Source organism: Drosophila miranda, chromosome 3 (assembly GCF_003369915.1).
Source record: "Drosophila miranda strain MSH22 chromosome 3, D.miranda_PacBio2.1, whole genome shotgun sequence".
Lineage (NCBI taxonomy): Eukaryota > Metazoa > Arthropoda > Insecta > Diptera > Drosophilidae > Drosophila > Drosophila miranda.
The window spans coordinates 14,993,786-15,019,914 of record NC_046676.1 but is presented as its reverse complement, the minus strand read 5'-3'; the positions used below and the strand labels follow the sequence as shown (position 1 = coordinate 15,019,914).

Genomic DNA, 26,129 nt, shown 5'->3' with positions numbered 1-26,129 from the left:
ACCTTAAAGCCAGTCCACTCCACGGACCCAGCCGTCTTGGGGCCCGCACTTCGGGTGTGACAGTGTCCCGAAATGGCTCAAGCAGCATTGGCTAGCCACCCGCCCAACCGCCACCCACCTCCCACCTCCCACCTCCCGCCTCAAGCTGTTGCCTTCAAAAGTTGACGTCAAACGAAAAAAATGGCAAACTCTGGCTTTCCTTTCGGGCGATGGACTGGGACCGGGTTAAACGTGGATTGGCGGAGGACATGGAGTAGGGCTTGGAAAGTATTTCAGCGCATAAAACTTTTATGAGGCGTACTATTAGTGGGTTAGCGCTGGTGTGTCCTCCCCCTAGGGGAGAGAGGGTAGAATGAGAGTCCAATGTTCATGGCAAATTGCACTTTGTGTACCTCCTCCCCAGGCAGGAACCCGGCGGAGATGGTGCTCTAGTATCTAGAAGCTAGAAGCGTTCTTGCATCCATTGTTGCATAAATTATTTGATGCCCAGCCGAAGAAACTTAGTCACTGAGAGGCTGTCTGGACTGCCCACAGGCGATCCAATAGGAGGGCACAAAGGACTCAATGGCTCAATGGTTTCGATGTGTGCCACTATCTATTAGCACGTAAGCTCGGATTGAATAAAAGGCCATCACAGCCGGGCTACACTAGACTCTCCATTGCCTTGCCACCTGGGCACCAATCAAGACCAGAGGCAGAGCCAGAGTCAGAGCCAAAAGCAGAGGCGGTGCTGGCAAGCCCTGGCACTGCCACTAGCAATGGGCCGCGTCTTAGAGAGCCTTAGAGAGTCTCTGGACCTGCCCACACCCGATCAATTATAAACAAAGGGTCCCACTTCAGCAGCCATCAAAGACCAGAAACAAAGGCTGGAGCCAATAGCATGCACTACTGGCTAATAGGATCTGGAGAAGCTACAACTGGGGACCACGCCCCACATGTCGCATGCGTCCAGATGCTGGACTCCTCCAGTGCATTGCCTCGGGGCAGGCCCAAGTTCTCCATCGAATGATGGTCTGCAGATGATGGGTAGATAGCACCTACGTATTGTCTATATTCTTATTTCTATTGTCCTTTAGCAAAACTCCCAACAGTACCGTTCCACACTGCACCGCAGCCCCGCCCCGCCACGCACCCAAACACACCCCAGCCGTAGTCATGCATATGTCAATAATCAAATACAATTTGCATACCAATCAAAAATGCACACACACCAATGTGTATGTATATCCGTGACCCTGCCACAGGTTTTGTTACCTTGCAGCGCCTCCTCAGGAGTGCAGGACACGCTCTCTGGCATAAATCGAGTTGCATTTGCCGGGACTAGGTGCACGGAAAAATCATATATTGTGCATACATTTCGCTTTTTAACTATGCAACACACACCGCTGTACCGCCGCATCCTCCTTCACCCCTTCGCCGATGTGCCAAATATGAATTTTCAATGCACGTAACCCCATCCCACGCCCGCGAGGGTTGGTATTCGTACCCGTACCCGTACCCGTACCCTGGTGAGGCGACACCAATTTTGGTGGCACAAAGCCTTTAGTCAGGGCTGCCTGGAGATGCCTGCCTGATGATCTCATGTTGCCATTGGCATTACCTCTGGCAGACAGCAGAATAACCAGAGGAGTGCATCCCCATATCCTGCTGAACTCTGCAGCAGGGATGCAGGAGTACTTGCAAGGGAGTGCCAGATAATTGGAAATGAAAGCTGGCTTTCCTGCTTCAAAATAAAGAGAGAGACTTTCTTGCTTTCAATGCTGAAAGATATATTATTTTTTGGTAAGATTGGAAAGTTCCATTACCTAGTGATATTATTAGAGAAAGTTTAATCAAATCAATCAACTTTCTTTGCCCCTTCCCCCGCACAATTCCTTCATAAACAAAACTGTCTTTAGGCGCCCCAAAAAGTTGTGGAGCAGCAGCAGATGGCCGCCCCTTGAACGGAAAACTATGTAAAGCTTATTAAATATGTACATTCCACCTTTTGGGTGTCCTCAAGGGACACCCTCATGCGGTGCGGTACGGTAGTGTAGAGTGTACAATCAGCAAAGCGTCCTCGGAAAAGGACCCCAAAAACCACGGTAGAGCGACACAAATTATGCTTATGAGAGCGGAATGTTGTGCTCCAAGAATCTGCCTTTGTCTACGTGTGTGTATGTGGGTCCCTTGATTGCGGAATTTCATTTATCTATTTGATTTGTGCATAATAATTTTGTGCACAAAAGCCGCCGCTGGCGATCCGAAAACAAATCAAAGGCATAAGGCTGGTCCCTTTTGGCGGTGTTGATTTCATTTGCGGCTCCCACAAAAGCAATTACCTCAACGCATGGCAACGTTTCAGACACCAGACCGAGTAAAGCACCCTACACTCTCTATTCCCATGCTCCATGCCCCATTCCCAGCGAGGAGTACAGTCTTCCCTAACCACTTCTTGTGCGACATTAAGCATTCATCTAGCATGCAACAACTTCTGGAGCGGAGTTCGCGGAGGCAACAGACGGCAACATATGTTGCATGTCAAATGCACGACTTTCTTCACTTGAGGCAAACAGCAGCAGCCTGGCTTGCCTTACACTGAGCGAACTACCATGCACATCTCCTTCGTTTAGGGGCTAAAAAATGCTCCAAAAACAACGTTGCTGTGGCTGCGAGTGTACGAGCTGCTGGAAGGAGGAGTGTGGGGGCGGCGGCGGCGGCGGCGTAGGCCCTTGCTTAGTGCTGCACAAGGAAATGCAATGGCAATGGCCAGGTCCTGAGTCCTGCGTCCTGCGTCCTGCGTCCTGCGTCCTGGTACCCAAAACTCCTTCAGGTGGCATTAAAATAATGCACACGTGCACTTAACTTTATCCACGTTCCCTCCGTGTTTGTGTTTCCATCCCCCCCACCAGCTCACCCCCTCGTTCATTCGTTCGTTTGTTTGTTTCTGGATCTGTGCTGCATTCGTACGCGTGCAACCACCCACTCTCCGAGCCAACGACTCGACTCGGGGCATTGTTTCGTTGCCTCGTCGCCTCGTCGTGTATATTTCAACAGTTTGCCAAGGCTCCCACTCGGGGACCCCACTCCTCTTCGGGTGTGCAAATATTGAAACTCATATTTGAACACATTAACGAGGAGACCAGGAGAGGAGGGCAGGGCAGAGCATGGCAGAGCATGGCAGAGCGAGACTTGGCTGGCTTTTCTCTGGGTCCTCCATGACATGTTCCAGTCACAGGCTGCCACACGGCCATTCAACCTGGGCCTTCAACAACAATGTCGTCTATGTTCCCACACACACACACACACACACACACATACACAGACAATGCATTAGGCACTGCCACGCCCACGCCCATGCCCATTCCCATTCCCGTGGCAATGCCATTGTGACCATAATAAGCAAAGCTCTGTAGTCCTTTGTTTTGGTTCCAATACATACTCTTACACATACACCCTCTTATATACTCGGTACAGCCTGTTGTTGCAACCTCTAATTGTTCTCACTCCCACTCTCTCTTTCCGCTTGCAGCTGCACCCGCCTCGATCGAGATCAAAGGTTACAGCCACAATTCCAAGGTGGAGGTGCGTGAGAATCAGGACCTGCAGCTCAAGTGCATTGTGGCCAATGCAAAGCCGGCGGCTCAAATTGTCTGGTATCGCGGCAACGTGGAATACAAGCCAGGTTAGTACTACTCCCCGATGGTGTCCCCACGGGGACAACTAATAGAATGTGTCTACGCCAGAAATGCGAAAGACTGGACTCGCTGAGACCCAGCGATGCTCGAATACACTTTCTACCATTAGGAAATAATAATATAAGCAAGTACCCAGAGCATGGAAGATGGACAAACGTTGTAACGTTGTGATCCGCGGCAAGGGCTGCGGCTCTACCTTTAGACCTTAGTAAAAAAAAAAAGATATATATTTTATAAGTAATCGCACCGGAAGTCGCATCGGAGCCGATGACAGCCGATTATCGAGTAGATAATATATATCTTAAATCTTAAAGATATATTCCTACTATTTTCCCTCTACCACGCAGTTTCTAAGAATAAGGGATTATGCTTAAAATAAAGTGGAAAATGAAATTTAATCGGACAACAACAATGGCATTGTTCCGGATGCTAATTTCGCACCGAACACGGAAAACAAGGAGTGGGATTATGTGTGGGGCGAGGGAGGGGGCAACTTCTATTAGCGCGGGTAGGGATATAGTATATAGAATACAGAATACGAAATGTGTAAATGGGTTTTTGGGGCATGCCCTGCCCCTTTCTCCAGCCTCTCCGCCATCTGTTAGGTATAAGTGCGGATGAACCGGATTCCCCGTGAAGGTGGGGCAAATGCTGTCAGGCTGTCAACCGCTCGGCCATGCCACATGTGGAGGCGATGAGGGTAGGGTCTGACAGGGGGAGAGAGTCAGGGAAATGGACGTTGACTTTCGGCTTGATGACGGTGCTTAAATAATAATTTTATACTCCAACAAAGCGTCGACTGTCGATGTTTTGCCCTTATCTGCTGTGCGGCTCTGCGGCTGTACGGCTGTACGGCTGTACGGCTGTGCGGCTCTGTGGCATGGGGATACCCGTGTTTTTCTGCCTTGTCATTTAGCCGCTGCCGGGCAGTTGGCAAATTGGAAAACAGAGAGCCTGGCTGCCTCGGAAAATATGGAAAAATGCAAATGTCAGCATGGCTGAGGGATCCGCCGCCGACGCCACCGACGCCACCAGTGTTTGGGGCACCATCACACGGCGTTTAGCCGCCGCCTTCACGACTTTTAATTTTCATAATGATTATGGGTATGTGGCCCCCTACATGTGGGAGTGGGTGGGGGTGTGTGAGTGAGGATGTGGATGATGCCCCTTTTTGTGGGTGGCTGGAGGTGGAGGCCAGGGGCGACTGTCATTTGGCGACTAACGAAATCATTTTAGCACAACTGGCGCGTTAAAAACGCTCCAAAATGTGAAGCGTAGACAACGATGGCCGCCATAAGAGGATGATGATGATGATGGAATTTTCTTCTTTTTTTTTGGGGCAAAACATATAAAAAACAAAGGGCCCGGCCAGAACAACAACAAAATAAAAGAAGAAAATTCGCAAAACGGCGTTAAAATGTAGGAAAGTCCGCAAGGAAATGTGGGCAGCGGAAGGAAGCCGAGGAAGCTGCATGATGAATTATGTTTATGACGCAATATGTTGCGGCAGGCAGGCAGGCAGGCAGGCAGGATCTCCAACCGGACCGGACCGTACTGAACCCGAGTCCTGCAACAGGACTCCATTCTCCCGCTACGCAAACGAGGGTTTACGACAATGGGCAGTTTTGTACGGTGGGGGGTGGCGTGTGGGGGTTCTGGTTCTTGTATCATTTGCAAGCTGTCAGAGAATGGTGGGTCATGTGCCTCTGGGTGGGTGGGTGTGCGTGTGTGTTTGTGTGTGTTTGTGTGTGTGGCAGGGAGACGCGTAAATGGCGGTTAATGTGGGCAGACGGCCATCTTTGTGGTGATTACCCCCAGACAGGGGCACGGACAGTGGCACATCCACGACGATAGTTTGGCTTGGGACACACTCATTTTTGAGGGCCAATATTTTCCAGCGCAGATGCGGCCCACATTCACAATTTATAACTGAAATGAAAAAAATGATGTCAGAAATATTGTATGTACTCGTATGTTAAGCCGCAACCCCAAAGGGGGGCAACCCTGATGGTGATCTGTGACTTAAAAATTGTCTCTTGTGTCTTGTGCTTGCAGAAAAACGCGACGATCTGGTGGAGGAAGCCATACCGAAACGTTGGACAACTACGTCCAGCCTGAAGCTGAAGCCGGGACCCGATGATGACTACACGGAGTACACGTGCCAGGCCAAGCACAAGGCCCTCTCCCCGGACATGCCCATGCGTGCCACCGTGCAACTGTCCGTGTTGTGTGAGTAGCCGCCACAGCTTCCGCATCTAACGATTTGAGCGGGGTTGAAGTGGAGTCCTGGAGTGTCCTGGGGATGCGACCTCATTAGCTGTCTCAATTTGAGATACAATTGAACAAACGTGCATGCCTATGTTGGCAGCGGCAGGCTGTGCTCCATGGTGATTTTTTGCTCCACCTCGGGCCTGACGCGAACACGGACACGGACACGGACACGGTACCCCATGCGGCTGCCATTTTGCCATCAAGGCCGCTAATTGCGCAATTGGCACGCGTATTAATTAGTTTTTAAATTCTAATGTGCCTCACAGCTGTGCCACAGCACGGCACACACACACACACACACACACACAATCTCACCCATTGTGGGGCTGCCAGGAGTTCTCTTATTGATTGTTGCCTCCACCTGCACAGCCCGCCCAAACGTACATTCAAATTAATTATGTTTTGTTATTTATGCATAGCCAGCTGGCAAATGGCAAATGGCACTGCTGACCCCCCCTCCCCCCATTCCACTCCTGCCATCCTTTCGGCCGTTTCGAATGTGCCTCGTGCCTCCGTGCGTCGCACGTTGTAATTGGAGGGGGGAAAAAAACCCCGGAAAGAAATCGCTTCACGCTATCTGCATCGCCTGGTGGAGTGGGGGAGCAGGGTGTACAGCAGAGCTTTATATTCTCTCTCTCTCTCGTTTTGGGCCTTAATTATGCCGCTATTATTGCATCTCTCGGCCTGGTCTGGTCTGGTCTGGTCTGGTCTGGTCTGGTGTGGTCTGCTTTCCTTGCTGCCCATCCTTCCTGTCCTTGCCTTCCGTCATACAATATTTCAAGTGATTTTAATTTAATTTTCCGCTGCATAACTGTATCTGCCCCATGTGTCCGCCTATACGCGGGTGTGTGTAGTTGTGTGGCAGCTTTTATGCCTCTTCTGGTTGCTGCTGCTGCTGTTTGGGCTTCTGCTGTTGATTCAACACGGTTGACCGCCTGTCAAATTCTGATAAAGGACACCTGTAGCGAAAAATATGTATTAAGAGAATTGTGCGGAAAGCTGATTGCCATTTTCCGTAAAACGCCGGATAAGAGTTGGCAGTTTTGGGAAAATATTCGACCCCACGGAGCGTATTGATAACGGAATTTATCTACGTAGAATTTCCCCGTGACACACACAAATTTCCCTTCGGCCAGATACAGCCTGCTGCTCCCTCCAACTGTCCGTCCGTCCCCCTGTCGGTGTCCCTGTATTACTGCACTGTTTTGCGGCATTTTACACTATTATTAACCGCCCAGCGTGACGCCCCCACTACAAGTGAAATTACAGACGCCCCCAGAACAAAGAAAAAACCACAGAGAAAAAGACCACCATTCAATGGCCGAAGCTTTTGATGCTCTTACGTAAAGAGTGATTTCTTCGAGTCTCGATGCGAGCCCCCTGCAGATTACAATCAGATAAATTCCTTTATTCATTCACTCAAAGAAAATTCAATACATGCGAATCTAGAGAGAAATCTTCATGTGCACGAGAGACGGCGAAAAGCAAACAATGAAAAGTTGTTTGCTCTTTCAAGCAAGTCAACTCCAAGAAACGAAGTCGAGCAAAAGGGAATCGGAAGATCAGGCGAGCGACGGTCCGAATGCAAAAAGCGAAGGCATTGCTGTATTCGTGTGCAGCTGCGGTTTAGGCTATGCATGCGAGAGCTTTTCAGTTAGTTTTCGGACGGCAATAACAAGACAATTGTGAGAATAAAAATAGGTGCTTCAGCATTCAAGTACTATGATGTACATATGAATAGGAGTGAGAGTATGAAAACTCTTCAAGTATATTCGGATTGTTGGAGTATTTTCGAGGCTCCGTTTTGTCAAAATCTTCTACAAATCGTAATACTCTTTTATCAAGGGTAAAATATAAACGAGAGAAATCGGAATATAATGCATATGACCGCACAAGCGGATTACATGCAAACACAGCAATTAAAAATTGCCCACAAATTCTGTTCTCTCTCGCCTCTGGCCACATTTTGCTTTTTACATTTGGTGTAAATTGAATTTATTTGCGGGACAGTAGCAGCAGCAGCAGTTGCAATTAAATATGCCAACTGTAAACACAGCAATCCATTTCCATTTCGATTTCGATTTCGATTTTGTAGATCCCCCTGGGCCGCCCTATATCGAGGGCTATTCACAGGGCGACACACTGAGGCGTGGCCAGAGCGTGGAGCTTATGTGCCGCAGTCGCGGTGGCAATCCGCCCGCACAGCTCATTTGGTACAAGAACGGATCCCAGATACGCATGGCCTACAGGTGAGTAGCAGGAATACCCTGCGATGTGAATATCTATATATGTGGTATGTACATAAATCCCCCCCTCTCCTAGAACCGCTGGCCGATTGTCGGAGAATATATATGCGTTTACCGCTGAGGCTGGCGACAACAAGGCCCGCTTCCGTTGCGAGGCGAGCAACGTCATGTCGCAGACGCCGCTCAAGGCGGAAGTGGATCTCTCTGTTTTGTGTAAGTAGAGCCCCGCGTAACGCTGTAATGGAGCCATCAAAGGATGTCGTCTCCTGCAGGCGGCTACGGGGTTAAATGCCTAATTGCACATGGGGCTCGGCTCATATTTATACGCACAGAAAACGCGAAACGAGGCGGGGGAGGCAATCAAATACCAGGGGATCGTGTACACAGGATATCTGATAGTTCTCAGGCTCTCAAAGCTCCCCAACCCACTCATCATGCATATTTGTACAGACCGACAGGAAAGAGGACTCGCCTGGGTATGTGTGTGTGTGTGTGTCTGTCAACAGCCTGGGATGACTGCAACATCCTCTAAATTCCACAAGAGCCCTAGCACAAGACCCCGTACAGCATTTTGGCACGCGACACACACACACACACACACACACACAAAGAGAGGCAGGCAGGAGAGGTGGATGCATGACTGAAATAAGCCTGGCAACAGCCTCCACCACTCCGCTCCGTTCCGCTGTTGCTTTCTTTTGCAATTAAGCTTAAGTTTGCACTTTGAAAGCCTCTCCCTCTCCCTCTCTCTCTCTGTGTCCCTCTTCGCCACTTGGCTTTGTCAAATCAAGCAATGCAAATTCTTTTCAAGTGCCAAATAGCGTTGGCAACCCTGGCTGCTCCAGCAGCTTGTTAGAGTTACAACAATTGCAATCAGGCGACACAAAGCCAGGCAATGGGTAGAGTGGGGTGGTGGGGTGGTGGGGTGGTGGGGAGACGCGTTGCCAAAGTCGTTAGCGACACTTCGGACAGACAAAAGTCTCCCCGACCCATGCATGCATTTGCATGCCCCTTCCTCAAGCACATATGCATCTGCATCTTCTTCCTGCTGCTGCTGCTGCTGCTGCTGCGACTTCTGCTTATGCATATGTATGCGCGTGTGTGTGAGTGCTTTCTAACATGTAAATGAATGAGGAGACTGAAGACCGAAGACTGGAGGCACTTGGGGGCCTAAGCAACCGCTCAACGGGTGCCGCGATATTCAAATCTCAAGTATCTCCGGCAGTCGCCACTGAAATTGGCATCTTTTACCTGAAGAACAGGGTCTTTAAGCACATGCGGCATGCGGCATGTGGCATGTGGCATATGTGTGTGCTTCACTTATCAACGCTACCCTTCTTTAAGTGGCCAACTCGAGGGAGGCGAAAACTTGTCCAGTTTCTGTTTATGCGCATACCAATCAGAGTGAGGAAGCAGGTCAGGCCTCCCCCATCTTGCCCCAATAAGTATGCCACATTTGGTGGCAGAGATCCGGTAGCCAGCATCAGATAGCGGATGGCTCACTTCTGGCTTCTAGCGCACACACACGCATTATTTATGTATAACGAATGTGGCACACAACTCCTCGACAAAACAACAAAAAACCGAAGACGTGGCAGCAAGACACACACATTCGGCATCAGCAATCCTGCTGCCACACCTCCCACCAGCGTCCCCCACCCCACGCGATATCTGTGTCTAGAATGAAGATGTATGGAGCATCACGGACTGACGAAGGATGCGAGAAGTTAAGAATTCATAATGTTTATTTATATGCGGAACATCTATCGAGAGTCCAGGAGGAACCTCCCCACCATCTCCCTCTTTGAAGACAACGAACGGCAAACGCTGCGTATGCGTAATATATGCACTTATCCATCAAGAGCGGAGGCAGCAGCAGATGCTGCAGCTGGCACTTCTCCATTTCGAGACTGGCATTAGGTAATAGCTGCTCGACGCAAACCGGCGCGGCACAGCAGGGTAGGGACACGGAAACACTCCCGCAGTACGGACGGACGGAAGGACGGACACCTGTCAGTCACTCAGTCATAATTTGCATACAGGAGAAGTAGCAGCAGCCGCAGCAGCAGCAGCAGCAGCAGCAATCTCCCTGCCCCTTCAAAAGCTATTAGAGAAACAGCAAAGAAAGGCTTAGTGGTACGAAAGTAACGAAGAGTTGCATACCCTTGATATTTAATACAGAGATAAAGATATAGAGATACTGGGCCTGACAAAGCAAACTGACATTTAAGACAATCCGAAGGATTACCTCAAAAGATATACAAAAATGGGATGGGAAGAGGTCTGTCTGTGCAGCACCAGAGTTAATTGTCTTGAAACCGAAGAGGCACAGGAAACACGCTTATAGTTAGGTTCATAATACCCTCAGAAAGTGTATAGAGAGCTCTAAGGGGCGTCTGGTATGCCAAGGATACTCTCCATAAGTAGCAGTGTCTGAGGCAGCGCTTCTGTGGCACATCTACTTGTGAAATATTTATGCGCCGCGTTGTGGAAGCCTTCTTCATTATCCCATTCTACCATCCCACACACACACAGTTGCACCCACCCACGTCACCGTGATGGGACCCACAGAGGCGCGCGTCGGCGATATTGTGCCACTGACATGCACCACAGCGCCGTCGAATCCACCCGCTGAGATCAAATGGATGGTGGGCGGACGGCAGGTGCGCAACACCACCTTCAGCAAGACTATCAGCCCCGAAGGTAAGTGGCAACAGCTGGCCCCCCTGCTCTCATATAACCATTCATCTACATCTCTGTATCTGTCTCTGTCTCTGTCTCTGTCGTTGTCGCTGTCGCTCTCTGTCATTGCAGGCGGCTGGACGAGCACCTCCAACATCACCGCCATCGTGGAGCCCCATAAGCGGTCCCTGGTCGTCATCTGCCACGGCCTCAATATGCAGCTGACGGAGAACGTGGTTTCCACCCACACGATCAATGTTCTGTGTAAGTCCCCCCACAAAAATCCCCAGCTTACAGCCAAAACTATCTGAATTTCTAGTCGTTGTTGCTGTTATTGTTGTTTTGTCCTGTTTAATGCCTTTCAACAGGACGAAATCAGATTGTGTTTTCCCCACACTTCACTTTTATTCGTGTAACTTTTTTGGCGTAAACTTTTCTTTCGTTTAGTTTTTTTTTGTTGCTATTTTGAGTTTTGTTTCGATTTTTTGCAATGGCATCAGAACATCCGCAATATTCCGAGTTCCCGCTCTGCTTGTCCGACTCGACACGGGAGCTGATGAAACTGACCCAGGAGGTGAAGCAGGCCGCCGATCTGGAGGCCAGCAAGAAGAAGAAGGCGGTCAGGAAGGCGCTGAAGGCGCAGCATGTGTCGCATGAATTGGCCATGCACAAGAAGATGTGGAGAACGCACCGGGAGCGGGTGAAGAATGCCGTCAGCAAGCTGGACGCAGAGCCGCCCACGTTCCAGGCCGCCCGCGTCACCGGCATCAACGGACTGCGGGACGAGGCGTATGTGTTCATGAACCGCACCAAGCAGAATATCCAGCTGTTGGTGGAGATCTCGCGCATCATGCGCACCCACGGCGCCGTCAATCCCTTCCGCTACGAGAAGGTGTACGCCATGTCTGGCCTTCCGGTGGCCATTGCCAATTTGGAGCGTCTGGAGCGCGAGAACAAGGATCTTGGCAAGCGCCTGCTGGACGTGCATAGCATTGTGGACTCGGGCCTCGGCACGGAGACGCGGCGCGGCAATAAGCGTAAGAAAATCGAAGAGATACCGCTGCAACTTCCGGTGGAGGCGCTGGCCAAGTACAAGAACTTTGAGATCAAGCTGCCGGAAACGGATGCGGAACGCAAGCGCCTCTTCCGGCCACGCATCTACCTAGACATGTACCTGAAGGATGCCCGACCGCTGGGCAGGATCGTGGTGCAGCTGTACACGGAGGCCGCCCCCCTCGTGGTCCTCCAGATAGTGCGCTCCTGCCTGTGCAATCAGCCGAGCAAGTTCCTCGTGAGGCGTCTCTTTCCCAATCTCTGGCTGGAGGCGGAACTCCAGCTCACGGAGGACTCGCTGCTCCATCAGCCGATCGAGTACGACGCCAAAGTTATGGATCATGGCCAATACCATCATGTGCTGTCCTTCAGCAAAACGCACTGCTCGGGCTTTCCCGAGCACCTGTCCTTTACCTTATCCTTCAAGCCGCTCACGGTCGTGAATGGCACTCGCGTTGGGTTCGGACGCATTGTCAAGGGCAGCAAAATCTGCGAGTGCATCCAGAGCTACGGCACCAAGAACGGGAAGCTCAGCCGTGGTCTACTCTTCACCAGCTGTGGGCTGCTTTAGGGCTGACTTTCGGGATCCCCCAAAATCTCTCTGTGTATGTCTTTCGCTCGTGTCGCTCTCTTTATGAAATTGTTTGTATAATAAATCCTTCATGTGCACACACACACACACACACACATAGACAGTCATTCTCTACCCACTCTTCATGCTTCGAAGGACACAAATAAAGGTCCAATTAGATGACAGGCCTCACACCTGACACGGCTGTCGCCACGCAACAAATGCAAGTATTCTGCGACTCCATTATCCAGTGTTCGACGTCAATCTTTATTTGGCTCAATTATGTGCGGCATTCGTAAAGGAAAACATACGGAAAACAGATAGAAAATACGATATGGAGTGAGGGATCGGAGGGTACCTGGAATGAGTGGGGTGAAAATCCGGCTGAAGGGGGAGTGGAAGAGCGCTTATGGGCGGGGGTGACGTGGCTTATTAATAATTGCGATTTCTAGTTTCGGCTTATCCAGTCAGCCAGTCATCCGAGTTGCCGTTGCTGGTCCCCGGCACTGCCTTTGTGAGCGCTCTCGGCCCTCCTGCAGCGCTAATTAATTTCACTGGCCAACATCACAGAGTGGCAGCAAGAAAGAGAGGGAGAGATTTACATTTATTGCCCATTCCCATACACAAAAGCACTGTGAAAATGACTAACAGGCCCCGAAGGTAATGAGCAAAGGACCCCATGGCCGAGCATGTCCTGCCTCGGACAGCGGACTCACAAGGCACATTCAAGGACGCCTTGAGGATGCGGACACCCTGCAGATATTTGTACTTTATGCGCGGCAAATTAAATAATTTTAATTTTTATTGTTTGGCCGCTTGGCAGCCCCCCCTGCTCCCCCTGCTGCACGCTTCAGCTTCCAGCACAAGCAGGACACAGCGGTGGTTCCTGGGCGCCTAGTCCTTTGCTCTTGTTGTAGGCCATAATTTCCTGGCCTCGTGGCCAAGTTTTTTTTTTGCGCGGATGGGGGTGTAGCCACAATTTGTTCGTTCCACCACATTCTGCTCTTTTGTTTGGCTTTTTGTCGCTGTGTCTCTCTTTCTGCGGCAGCAAACGTTTTTCTTATGTCACTTTTTTTTTGTGTTTGTCTTCTGCAGATCCTCCCGCACCGCCATTAATTTCCGGCTATATAGAGGGACAAATTATCCCGGCTGGCTCTGTGCAAAAACTCCTTTGCGTTTCATCAGGCGGCAATCCGTTGGCGACGCTCACGTGGTACAAAAACGACAAGAGGGTGAGTGTTTTCCCTTTGTTTTCCCCCCTTTTACTGCAGCACACAAATATACACCCACACACACACCCACACACGGAGCAGTCGCAGCAGCACGAAAGCACTATCAACACCAGGCCACAGCAAACATCCGCAAAACAATAATGGCGCTTTTGTTGACCATTTCCGCTTCCGCTTTATGGGCTTAAAGTGCTAATGAGGCCACCCTGCGACCGCGCCACATTCTATCTGTGGGCCCCTGGGCTCTTTGTACGGTTCTGTATGCCAGCAGAACCACGGCATCCATTGGGGGTTTCACACCTTCCATCTCTATCTCTATCTGTATCCAATGAAAGCGGGGCACAAACTATCAGGGCAAACTATCATTGTGTACGTAGCTATCAGATACAAAGCGAGATAGAAAGAGCGAGAGAAGCATGATGGATAGAGGAAGGAGAGAACAAGTCGAACCTTTAAATGCAGTCTGTTTCTAATACATAAGAGATATGAATCGATTTTGTATTAATCCAATCTTTATTCTTATCTAATGAGAAATGTGACCAAATGGCTAATGCTGTAGGCTCCATCAAAGATTGAAACTTGAGTCTTAACTCATCAATGTGCCTCGTCATGCACAGGACATGTATTTGTACTAATACCGAAATCTGTAAGCTTTGGTTGGTCTTTTGGTAGCCTAACAGAAATAAATCGATTTCCATGAGAATAACCCATTATTTCCACCTCAAACTGGGGTCTTAACTGCTTCTTTACTCATATTTAATGAGAAAAATCATTTAAATGTGCTGTGACTGGTTAAATCTTTATCAAAAATCGTTACACTTTTCATATCTTGTTATCATAGCTATCATGTCTGCCCCAAGCGCAGAGCATATCCTTTCAAAGCACCATATAAAACCACAAATCACAGCTGTTACTGCTGCTGCCGCATACTTTTGTATACTTTTGTGTGCGGCAGTTGCAGGTGCGGCTTCCTGTTTTTGTAAGCCGCCCTTGGGGATTCATCTGTGCCCAGTGTCCTGCAGCTTGCTGCTCCCGCAGGCCACAGCCACAGATAAGATTGTATTTTAGCCACAAAATGAAAAATGCATACCCCACAGAGAGAGACTCTGCCGTACCTGTACCGTTTTGCCCGTTATGTCCGATTTGCAGATCAATTCCGTAATACGCGCGGCAGACAAGTCCGTTTCGGCCGAAATCACCATCCTGGCGAATGTGACGGACAATCAGGCGCAGTACCGATGCGAGGCCTCCAACAGCGCCACAGAAATACCGCTCTTTCAGTCGACCACGCTAAGCGTTCATTGTGAGTAGATTGTGGGGCTCCCATGCCCATTCCATTATGCCCCTCCCATTATTATCCCTGTCTCCATATCCATCCTCCCTTGCAGTTGCCCCCGAGACGGTCAAAATACGCATTGAACCGGAAGAGCTGCGACCTGGCATGCAGGCGGCCATCATCTGTGACTCCAGCTCCAGCAATCCGCCTGCAAAGCTGTCCTGGTGGAAGGATGGCATACCCATTGAAGGTACGTACGATGCGCTGTGTACTATGGCGATTTTGGCAATTGGAAGTTTGCCCATTCGCCACGGACTTGGCGGCGCCTATAATGCACTTTCCACTCCCTGTCTGTCTGTTTTTGCTGCTTCTGCCGCTGTGAGGCGTTGCCACGAGACAGCATCCGGTTCGCTTGCCAGTCACTAAAATTACGCCCATTTCTGTTCGCTTCTCGGTTGCAACAATGCTCCCTGTGCCCTCTGACCTGTGCCTTGTGCCCTCTGCCCTGTGCCCCGTGCCCCGTGCTCTATCTGCCCATCCACCGACACACAGGCATTAATAACACGTCCAAGCCGGGCCTCTGGGGCGGCACAGTATCCACGCTGGAGTTCAGGGTAAACATCACACAGGAAATGAACGGCGTGGTCTACACTTGCCAGAGCGCCAACGAGGCGTTGCAGCGGAGCGTCCACGAGGCCGTCAGCCTGGATGTCCTGTGTAAGTTCGCTAATTAAGCAATTAGATGAGAGCGAGATCCAAATCTGACCCTCCCCCTAGATCGACCCAAGTTCGTGCCGCCGCCCTCATCGACAGCCGTCGGCGTGGAGGGTGAGTCGCTGCAGGTGGCGCTCCAGACGAAGGCCAATCCGACGGCGGTGGAGTACAAGTGGACCAAAGATGGAGCCACGATCCCGCAGGGCGGCGAGCACCGCATCTTTGCGGACGGCGGCAGTCTCAATTTCTCGCGGCTGCACCGCGACGACGCGGGGGTCTACTCGTGCAGCGCCAGCAATACGCAGGGCAAGGCCACGCTGAACATCACCGTGGTGGTGGAATGTGAGTTGTCCGGCTCTCCAACGAGCGAGTGGGGACTCCCCTCAATAATCGTGCTCTCCATTGTACCAACAGATGGCACCAGCATCAAGACGGTGTCGGAGAACATCATCGTGAATCCCGGCGAGGAGGCGATGCTCTCGTGCAGCGTCGAGGGCAAGCCGCTCACCGAGGAGCATGTCAAGTGGGAGCGCGTGGGCTACGACATGACCGTCAAGACATCGACGACCTTTGCCAACGGCACCTCCTACCTGCACCTCAAGGATGCCCAGCGCGAGGATGTGGGCAATTTTCGTTGTGTGGCCGACAATCGCGTGGCCAATCCCACCAACCGCGATGTCCTGCTCGTGGTCAAGTGTAAGTAGTGGTCGAATCAATGCCACCGGGTGCACATTTCACTCCCCCCTCAATCTTGCGTTGCAGTTGCACCGGAGATTACCAAGTCACCGACCATGATGCGGGCGGCCAGCGGCACGGGGGAGCGGGGCAGGCTGCCGTGCCGTGCCCAGGCATCGCCAAGGCCGCAGTTCATCTGGCGGCAGGACAAGAAGGATCTGCCCATCAATCGCACCTACAAGTACGAGGTGGAGGAGCGAAAGATAGACTCCCTGACCTACGAGTCGACCCTCATCGTCGACAAGGTGGCCCCCGCCGACTATGGGGCGTACGAGTGCATTGCCCGCAACGAGCTGGGCGAGACCATCGAGACTGTGCGGCTGGAAATCACCTCCCAGCCGGATCCACCGCTCAGCCTCAACATACTGAATGTGACCCACGATGCCGTCACTGTGGCCTGGACGCCTGGCTTCGATGGCGGCCTAAAGGCCTCCTATCGTGTGCGCTATAGGTATGTGCCCAAATGAAATTGCTCTCTACTCTGCATACCATCTATTCCGCATGCTGCAACTGCAACTGCAACGGAAACGGCCACTGCAACAACATCTCATTTCTCATTTGCAGAATCGTCGACCGTGAGCAGTACAAGTACATTGATGGGCTGCCGAATAGCCACAAACTGACCATCGCAGGACTACACATGGATACGCTCTATCTGTTCTCGGTGATGGCATGGAACGAGCTCGGCCAGAGCGCCTACCTGCCGGACCTGACGCGGGCCCAAACCAAAGGTAAGCGCCGCCCCACTGGGACTACGAGGAGTGCTATTCAAATTAGCCGCGAGTCCTGTGCTCGAAGTCCTGTCCTGATGCTGACATTGATTTATGCAAGTCCGCCATTCGGCTTTTATGGCAGCTGATTTTCGCTGCCTCTAGGCTCTAGGAATTGGCCACCGCACGGTTATCCCATGGTTTAGGTCTGGTCTGTTGTCATGAAATGGTTCACCAGATTCAGCCGTGGAATCAATTAGGTATCCCACAAGGGAGATAGTCAGCAATCAGCCTAATTAGAAGCCTGGAAGCATACAAATTTATTTGTTAGCCCCTGGAATTGGGTTATCTGACAATGAGAATAGGATGCCACAGAACTCCCCTAATTTGATCTGATTTGAAGTGTGAATACAAGTAAAACCAGAAGAAACCAACAAGCTAATATACAAGCTAGAACTATCGCAAGCTTGGCTTTAAGCTGATCTGAGAGCTTTTTTCAGGCCACTTTATATTATATCTGCCATAGTAAATAAATATGGATGGTAAATATCAGCAATCAGCTGGCTGAAAAAACAAACATGCTTGATCGATCAAAGCTGAGCTGATTGAAGCGAGCTTTTTAAGCTTTCAGCTTGCACCGCTGCAGTGTGTTTGTTTTTTTCAGAGCTCCGATTTCAGCAACAGTAGGCGCGAGCCCTAAGTTCGCGATGAGAATTTCTTGGGCGGCAGAACCGAATAATAATCGTCTAAGCGAACGACGCTTAAATTGGGCGCGGGAGAGCAGCTGAGACCCTGCTGCTAGCAACCGAAATATAGAGAGAGCTAGAGCGCGAGAGCGAACGAAAGCTGCTGCCAGCAGAAAGCGAACGAAAAGGGCGAGGTATACAGACGAAAAGAACGGTACAGATTAGACTGCTTAGACCACGTACATAATACATATGTATGTATGTAAAAATATATGTAAGCTAGTACTTAGAATCAATTAAGCTCAGGGATTGAAACCAATTCCTCGAATGAGAACAGAAAATTCACAAGAGATGCAATCTCTGAATTAAATGAAGTTCTTAGAATCATATGAATACAGTTCTTAGAATGAGCTCAAAGGGACCTCACAGAATGGAACCTTATCCCACCCGTATAATCGTAGGGACTCCTGATTCTTTGCCTGCTATTTTTTGCCATTATTCCCGCATTGCACTCAACAAACGATCTCCATTTAACCCATTTGCTGCACTTAATTGTAATCTACAACAACAACAACGACGACAACATCCGATGGTCACCGCTGGAAACTGGAAAATGGACATCAACGAGCAGAGGCGCCACCGCCCTCACAGCCAGCATCCTCGTTGGGGGGCGGGCCACCTACCACCAGTCAGACCCCATTGGGCGGTACATCGGCCATGCTGCTGGTCGGAGTCGGTGCCGGCGTTGTTGTTGTGCTGCTCAACGTGTTTGTCATCGGCTGTTGTCTGCACAAACGGAACGAGAAGCGGCTCAAACGTGGTATGCGGATGAACAGAGGAGTAGCCTGCTCCTTGCTGCTGTTGTTGCTGTTTTTTCTGTTCTGGAGGATAGGGTTAGGGGAAATTAGAATTTATAATAGCCGCGACCCGATGCCGCTCCTTTGTCGGTGCACGGGCACTCCTTTTAATTTTGTGGGCGTTGCCCGGGACGCGTACACGTGCGCCCCCTCGTGGTCAAACGTTGGGCCGGCCATTGCGATGACGATGGCGATGGCGTCGCTAATTTCATTTGCCATCACATGTACGGGAGGGGATGGGAGGGTGGCATCTACTACGTGATTTGCGTCACTCGTGGACTTCTTTATTTGATTTCTCTGCCGCTGCCGCTGCTGCTGCGTGCGCCTCGCCATGGCAACCAGATCCCAAATCCGAGATGGGGGAAATGGAAGTCCGATGGGCATCCATTTGAAACTATGTACGATGTCGCATTCATTTCTTTTTTTATTCCCTTTGATATACTATAATATTTTTCTCTTTTATTTACTTTTTTTGTTTTCTGTATTACAATTTTTCATTTTGTATTTATTTATTGTTTCATTTTATTTTATTTTTGCAAGCATCTCTTTTATTTGTTTTTTGTACTTTTGATTATTTTCATGGTTTTTTGTTTGGTCCCAAGGACTTGAACTGATGCCAGCGGAGTTAACCGAGGACTCGGCGACGGGCAATATCCCGAACCTGGTCATAATTGGCATCTCTCTGGCGGCCTTTGGGTTTCTTCTGGTGAACGCCGCACTGGTTGCCTGGTTCTTTGTGCACCAGCGTCGCAAGAAAGGTTCGTTTCATTCCTTTTTCTTATATAATTTGTGTTATTTATATATGTATTTGCTGTTGCCTGTTGTTGCCTCTTGATTATATTATATTCCGTTTAATTTGGGTTCTTACGAGAGAGAGACAAGGAGAGAGGAGAGGCACTTGCCACTTGGGCTTCGCTGAAACATCATCCATGCCATGTTGCAGCTTCCCCGGCAGACGGCACCAGTTCCGTGACACCGCCGGATGCGGATGAGATGGGAATGCGAGCGCGTTGTGCAGCTTCCGATGGCCGACTAAGGATACGCAGATATGCATGCACTAAACAATTTCCTGCACACAATCCTTTCTGCTGGGGGTCAAAGGGATAAGGCGGCTCATACCGCCGCATATGCCAGAGAGAAGTCTTGTAATTTCCGTGGGGGAAACCATGGCCGAGAGCGTGGCAAGAAGTCTGCTCTGCTTTGCTCTGCTCCTTCGAACAGACAACGCAAGACAAGAATATAATAATGACAGAAAATAATGATGCATCCTGGTCCCCCAGACAGACAAGGAATGGGGGTTTGAGCAGTAGCTCAGACCGAAGAAGTTCCTTGCCACTCCACTGTGGCACTCCGGGAGCAAGACAAATGTGCATCGTTTTCTTAGCTGAATGCACAATCTTTCGGAAATCAGATTGCTTTCTCTGCAGACAGCAGGAAAGACAGACAGAGAAAGAGTGAGAGAGAGCGAGAGCGGTGGGGCAGAGACCATACAGCAAGGAGCACGTGTCGACAAGTGTAGGACATGTTTGCCCAGGCTCCACAAGCCCCGGAACCTCGTCTTGAGTTGAGGATTGTTTATTAATATGAAATTATATTTCAAGAGGGCCAATGCCAATGCCTTAAAGCAGAGGCACACACCAAATTCGACCCAATTCTTGGTTGATGTGGCATGCCTGGCGTATACGCGATATGCCAGGCTACGAACCGGTAAGACGTGCCGCATGCCAGCACGCAACGTCGCTAACCAAATTATTTCCCCAGCCAGAAAGGGGCAAGACGCACAAAGCATGAGGCAACATTATGCACATGCACGTGTTCGTTTAGTATACATATGTGTGCGTTGCAGCTGCAAATGAAAGTCCTTTCCACCAAAATTTTGTTAGTTTTTGTGTGTCTTTTCCGCTTGACAAAAGATACATACATACATATTTGTCACCCCCAAAGACATAGAGTTTATGCAAACGTTTGACTTTTAGTCAAACTTTTGATTCATTAAGTGGGGAGAGAAGAGTGGTACAGAGGGGGGGCATGCCCCAACCCGAAATAGACTTAATCGTAGGCAGCAGTGGAAAATGTGGGCCAACAATTTTTTGACATTTACAAACGAATAGGCAACGCACGAGAGAGAGTGCTGCAGTTGCAGCTGAGGCTGCAGGGCATAAATAAGATATTTTCCCTAAGAATCCCCAAGCACAGCCCAGCTCTTCTTCTCCAGTTCAGACGAGGACCAGTCCCAGGCATAGACTCCATTATTTCTGTCTTTCATTTCCAGTAGCGTCAGTGTGTGTGTGGCACAATGGAAATGTTGCTGCTGCAGCTGCTGAGGGGCACGAATGCACACTCCCGACAATCCACAGAAATGGAAAATTCATATTTCACAAATGCTACAAAAACAAAACATGAAAGGAACTAGCCGAAGCTTCTGATGCCCTTTAAGGGTATCCAAAGTATTGAAGGTAGAAGAAAAAGACACATTCGATTCTGTTTTTGTTTCGTTATCTTTTCGATCACTCTCAGCTTTTGCGTAAGCATGAGTGTGCTTGTGCTTGAGAGAAAAGCTCTGCAAAGAGATAAAGCTGGTTTGATCGAGCGGCTTGTGTCTCTCTCTCGCTCAGACACACATGCATCTGTTTAAGTTGTTGTGGGTGTGCGCTCGGCCCAATCAGCCGAAAGAGAGTGCACATGCTCGTGCATGCTTGGTTTTTTTCGTCTACTTTATCAGTGTGCACCATCAATCGACTCTGTAAGCTCTGCAATATAATAAGAATCCCACTGAAGTAAGGGTATACAAACGGCGGGGGTTTCTCCTCCCAACAAACATTTTTGTGACAATGCACGAAGAGTAGTGGTAGTGGAGTAGTGGCACTCAACCCCTAGGCAGAGCCCAGATCCCACAACCCTCTCTCTCGCTGTCTCTCTCAAAAGCCGATAACTGACAATGCCCAAAAGGATTTTTTTTACTTTTCCCTGTTCCAGTTTTGTCATATTTTTTGTATATTCTGTGGAGCTGTCAGAGAGAAAACTGTGCGTTGGCCAGCCAGCCAGCCATCGGGTGTGGGCGGCGAAGGCAAGGTCTTTCGTTGAGAATATTTCTCTTTGCATATTTCAATGTATTATTCGCTGGCGAAAAACTTGACTGGTGTTTGCATCCCCTTGGATGTGCATTTTTAATGTGCATTCGTGCTTTTGTGTCGAAAATTCATCCTCCTACTCCAGCTCCAGCTACGGCTCTTCTTTGGTCCAATCTCATCTCATCTGGGGGGCGGCCTCAGGCCATCTCCAAACGACCAAACGACCAAACGACTGACCGCAATGGCTGCCTATGCTAAGAAGCCTTTCACTGTACTTGTCGCTCTCTCTTCCATCTCTGTCTCTCTCTCTCGTCGTGTCCCGATAAACTATGCCAAAAGTCTGCGGTTGGCAGCTGGTCCAGTGGTCCGGTCATCGACCACTGCCACCGCGCCATGGCCGCCGCGAACAAGTGAACACACGCTGCCACACTGCCACACAGCCACAGCCTCCCAATCGGAGTTAGTGTCGGTGTCGGTGTCGGTGTCAGTGTCGGTGCCGCTGCCGGTGCCCAGTGCCACATATTTCATTTTCGTATGTGCTGGACCCTGATCCTGAGCCTGAGCATGAGCCTGGCCCATCCTGAATAGCGTCATTTCTAATGTTTATGGCCATTCGCGGGGCCTCTCAAATCTATAGGCATCTGCACTGGCAGAAACAGGAGGTTCTAAGATTATTTAGCTAGACGTGTCCCTCAGTGTAGTTTCTGGATAGTGCAAAAAAAGGGCCCTCTTCAGTGCAGAATGCTGACCTATATTTGGGGAAAAAATTCAGGATGAAAGATGCTCGTCAGACCCGGAATATATGTATGCAAGTCAAGCCTCTTTGGTGTGCCTATTCCTGCCTGGAGTAAGCTGATCAAACTGCAAATTGTCCGAGTACTCGAATTTCCATCCAGCTTCGAGTTCGAGTATTATCTTTGGGAAAACTCACTTTCTTTTAGAGTTTTTGGCTGCGCAAAAAGGTAAAAAGCCCCATTTGGCGGAGAGTGTCGGTTGAGTGGCGCAAAAATAAAATTGCAAACAACCCGATCCGTGGATTTTGAGAGTTTGGGAAAGTGTGCGACACTTTTACGACTTGGCGAGTCGAAACTTTTATGCCAACGTTGCTCCTAGCGATAAGGCATCCCTCAGCCCCAACTTCGAAACTCTATTCAATCCGATGGACCGCCCCAAAGTCCAGCACTGGAAAGCACTTGACTTTGACACTCTTTAAACAATTGACGGGGGGCTTGGGGAGTGGAAGTGGAAGTGGGTTTGGGGCGTGCGTAAGAGAGAGAGAGAGAGCTGTGCCATCGAATCTGAAGAGATAAGCGCTCGGGCCGATAGCACAGCAAAAGCACAAGCACAAGCAGAGGGCTGGGTCAGCAATGTCGAAAAGTTTGCCGCTTAGGACATTGTCCGTGGACACCTCCTGCACGGAGGAGCCACCTCCACCGCCACCTCCAAGGCGGCATTCTCCATTCCATCCATTCAAGGAGGGAAATCATAAATTGCTGAAGAGCAGAGACAAAAGCAAGAAATAACTCAAGTCGATTGCAATGCACTCTGCCATTCAAATGACCGAATGGAAAATATCAGAAGAGGAAAAACAGCGAATAATAGAAGTTTCTGCGAGGACTTCTGGCGACTGCTGGCGACTGCTTCCAAGGACGAACACGAGATTAAATGAAAAGACCTTCAAAGCAGACGTTTTCCTGCCGCTGACGGCGGCGTCATTAGCAACCACAGGATCTTCTGTAAGCCGTGGCCCACACACATACAAAAACAGTGCAACAACAAGTGCAAAATATGTAATCTCTATGCGGGCGGTGTGCAGCGGGCCAGTGTTGCCAGACGCTGATGCGGATGCGGATTATTTGTCACATCTGTGCGCGCCGTTTTACCAATGTGCTGGGCCGTTTGTCCTCCCAGAGGATTTGCAGAGGTCTGCCCACATCTGTCTGTCCGTCTGTCACATCTGGGATTTACCTGTAAAGAGGACCTACCAGCCAGGGTACACTCGCGGGGATGTACCTCAATCGTTCGACGGCTTAAAGAATTATGATAGCAAATATTCGGGCTAGTGCTTAGCTTCCGTAAAGAACAAAGTTTTGTAACCCATAAACGAATAGAGCAACTCCTTACAGGGTATCCGCCTGGTCGTGGGCCTACAGTAACTACAGTATTTATATTCAAATGGGGAGCTTAGCAACCATTCGGCTTTTGTTGTTTTATGTTGTTGATTCTCTATCTCACTCGCCTTCTCTCTGGGGCCAAGGTAAGCGGTTTTTGGCTTTAATTGCTTTAATTGATTAAGGCCAGGTCTATTGTTTTTCCCTTCCCTTCAGGAAACCGCACGTTTCACCATCATAAATATAATACACAAAAGTACATATGTATTTATACATACATATGTCGGTTTTAAATGGTCATTTGCCAGCATTCAGTTTGAAGTTTCAACCGTTATTGGTTATCCTTTATACAGGGAAAGCAAAGAGTGAGTACTTTCCTGGTGTTGCTCTCTCGCGGTTGAGAGAAAGACGGAGAGAGATGCTCAGTTGCGCTTCGGCTATGTTCGGCTGCCTTCCTCTCTCTCTCGCTCTCTCGGGTCTTCTGGGATCGGTACCGAGATAGAGCTAAATATTATTGTAAAGAATAACGGCCATCAAAGTAACGGATATACAAGAAAATACTATGCACATACAGGGAATCGGTTCATCTTACGATCAGAAATATATTCACATCTGCGGTAGGCAAGGATTCTATATGTTTTAACATATAAAAATACTCTCCCAAAACGGATCGACCGTTTAGTAGGTTTCAGAATAGGCTATTAAGTATTTTTCAATGTTTCCTTCCCATTTTTTAATCGGGATTTTAGTATTTTTTGTATGAACAATATCCAAACAACCCATACATACCGATTTTCATCAGTACCCGCTAGTAGTATTTAACGGCTTTTTTACGCAACAGATTTTTAAAGGAAAAACTTGTTAGCTTCTGAAGATAAGCCTTATCCACTATAAACAATCCACAAGCAATGGCCACAGAACAAAAAGATATCAATACCGACTATAGCTACTACAGCTCGAAGGGTATTCGTCAAAAGTTTTTTTCCGCTGATAGTTTTCCTGCGGCATATAGTTTTTTCTTTGTTATACATTTCCATATACTCGTATATGTGTGTATGTATGTACATTTGTACATAATTCAATGCAGGCAAACGTTGTTAAAATCATAAAAAATGCAGATGAAAGCCGCCAACAAATAACCAAAAACGGGTAACTGGAGAGGGGGGAAAACAGCTCTATGGAAAATGCGATATGTGCATGTATGTGCAAATGTCATGGGATTTGGTAAACTGAAACACAACTGAAAAAAACACTGACCAAACAAGCAAAACGAATTTCATTTTCAATTTGTTAAATATTTATTACACTCGTGCAACACACGTGTAGCCGAAATGGCTCTCCTCTCTGTGCTTCCTAGTGCTCTCAAATTAACAAAATACCTAAAACAATTCCGGACGAGATGGGGCTAATAGTCCCCGAATGTCACGTAAACGGAGAACGGAGAACGTGTCCCCTCTCCCTCGCGCCGGAGAATGTATTATTAAGAAACCATTTGGCTATAGTCTTTGCCTGGAATGGCCAGGACAACGACAACGATGATGCTGATGATGATGCTGATGATGATGCTGATGATGATGCTGATGATGGCGATAGGCGACAGAGTAGTGTCCATTTAACTATCGGCAGCACAGTGGGGCCTCTACCTTACATTGGGGCATGTAGTATGGGGCATACGTGTCAATGGCTTTCTCTCGGAATTGAAAAACAGCAGGAGCAGCAAACAACAGCAACAATGGCAGTTTCCAAATGAAAATTGTTAATAATATTTACTATATCATATAAATTTCTTACAACTCTTTTTCATAACCTGCAACGCTGTAATGGAATGGAACAACAACAACACAATCTGTGGCATGTGGCACACACACACAAAAATTGTTAATCATTGCGGAAATTGTGTCATAAATGATTTAATTGGAAATTTACTCTTTTCCTCGAAATGCCGCCTGGATCTCATTACGATGTTATTTTTTTGGCCCACTCGCTCTTTTTATACCCTTCATCTCTGTTCTCTCTCTCTCTCTCTTATTGAACTGCAACGAAATGCACAACAAATGTGAATAATTTAAAACAATGCCCTCACTCCATGCCTGCACCACATCCACCCCCACCACCCCATCAATCCCTGTCCCACGGCACTACTCCCATTAACCCGATTGAACCCCCTTTAAACCACTCTCATCCCCTCGACTCGTCTGGGTCAATGGCATTCTTGGCTATTTGCATTTGATTTGCATTGC

At 49.1% G+C, this 26,129-nt stretch overlaps 2 protein-coding genes across 5 annotated transcripts in view; both read left to right on the top strand.

Moving 5' to 3' along the window:
- LOC108160247 (nephrin) overlaps positions 1-26,129 on the top strand; it is a 62,253-nt gene that overhangs the window by 19,612 nt on the left and 16,512 nt on the right. For 2 of the 4 annotated variants that reach the window (XM_017294107.2, XM_033391187.1), the window contains exons 3-17: positions 3,512-3,664; positions 5,733-5,906; positions 8,044-8,197; positions 8,271-8,407; positions 10,730-10,897; positions 11,009-11,140; positions 13,596-13,732; positions 14,879-15,032; positions 15,118-15,255; positions 15,558-15,722; positions 15,783-16,061; positions 16,134-16,415; positions 16,482-16,905; positions 17,019-17,185; positions 18,482-18,670. In XM_017294107.2, the coding sequence (XP_017149596.1) occupies positions 3,512-3,664; positions 5,733-5,906; positions 8,044-8,197; positions 8,271-8,407; positions 10,730-10,897; positions 11,009-11,140; positions 13,596-13,732; positions 14,879-15,032; positions 15,118-15,255; positions 15,558-15,722; positions 15,783-16,061; positions 16,134-16,415; positions 16,482-16,905; positions 17,019-17,185; positions 18,482-18,670 (2,853 nt within the window). Of the gene's footprint in view, positions 1-3,511; positions 3,665-5,732; positions 5,907-8,043; positions 8,198-8,270; positions 8,408-10,729; positions 10,898-11,008; positions 11,141-13,595; positions 13,733-14,878; positions 15,033-15,117; positions 15,256-15,557; positions 15,723-15,782; positions 16,062-16,133; positions 16,416-16,481; positions 16,906-17,018; positions 17,186-18,481; positions 18,671-19,309; positions 19,466-26,129 lie in introns of all 4 variants that reach the window. The other 2 variants (XM_017294109.2, XM_017294108.2) reach the window with 2 other exon arrangements.
- LOC108160248 lies at positions 11,265-12,722 on the top strand. The gene has a single exon (XM_017294110.2). The coding sequence runs from the start codon at positions 11,367-11,369 to the stop codon at positions 12,498-12,500; it is 1,134 nt and encodes a 377-aa protein (XP_017149599.1). The 5' UTR covers positions 11,265-11,366; the 3' UTR covers positions 12,501-12,722.

What these genes read in the sequence shown, in the direction of transcription:
- LOC108160248 (XM_017294110.2), top strand. Translation starts at nt 11,367, where the DNA reads ATGGCATCAGAACATCCGCAATATTCCGAGTTCCCGCTCTGCTTGTCC.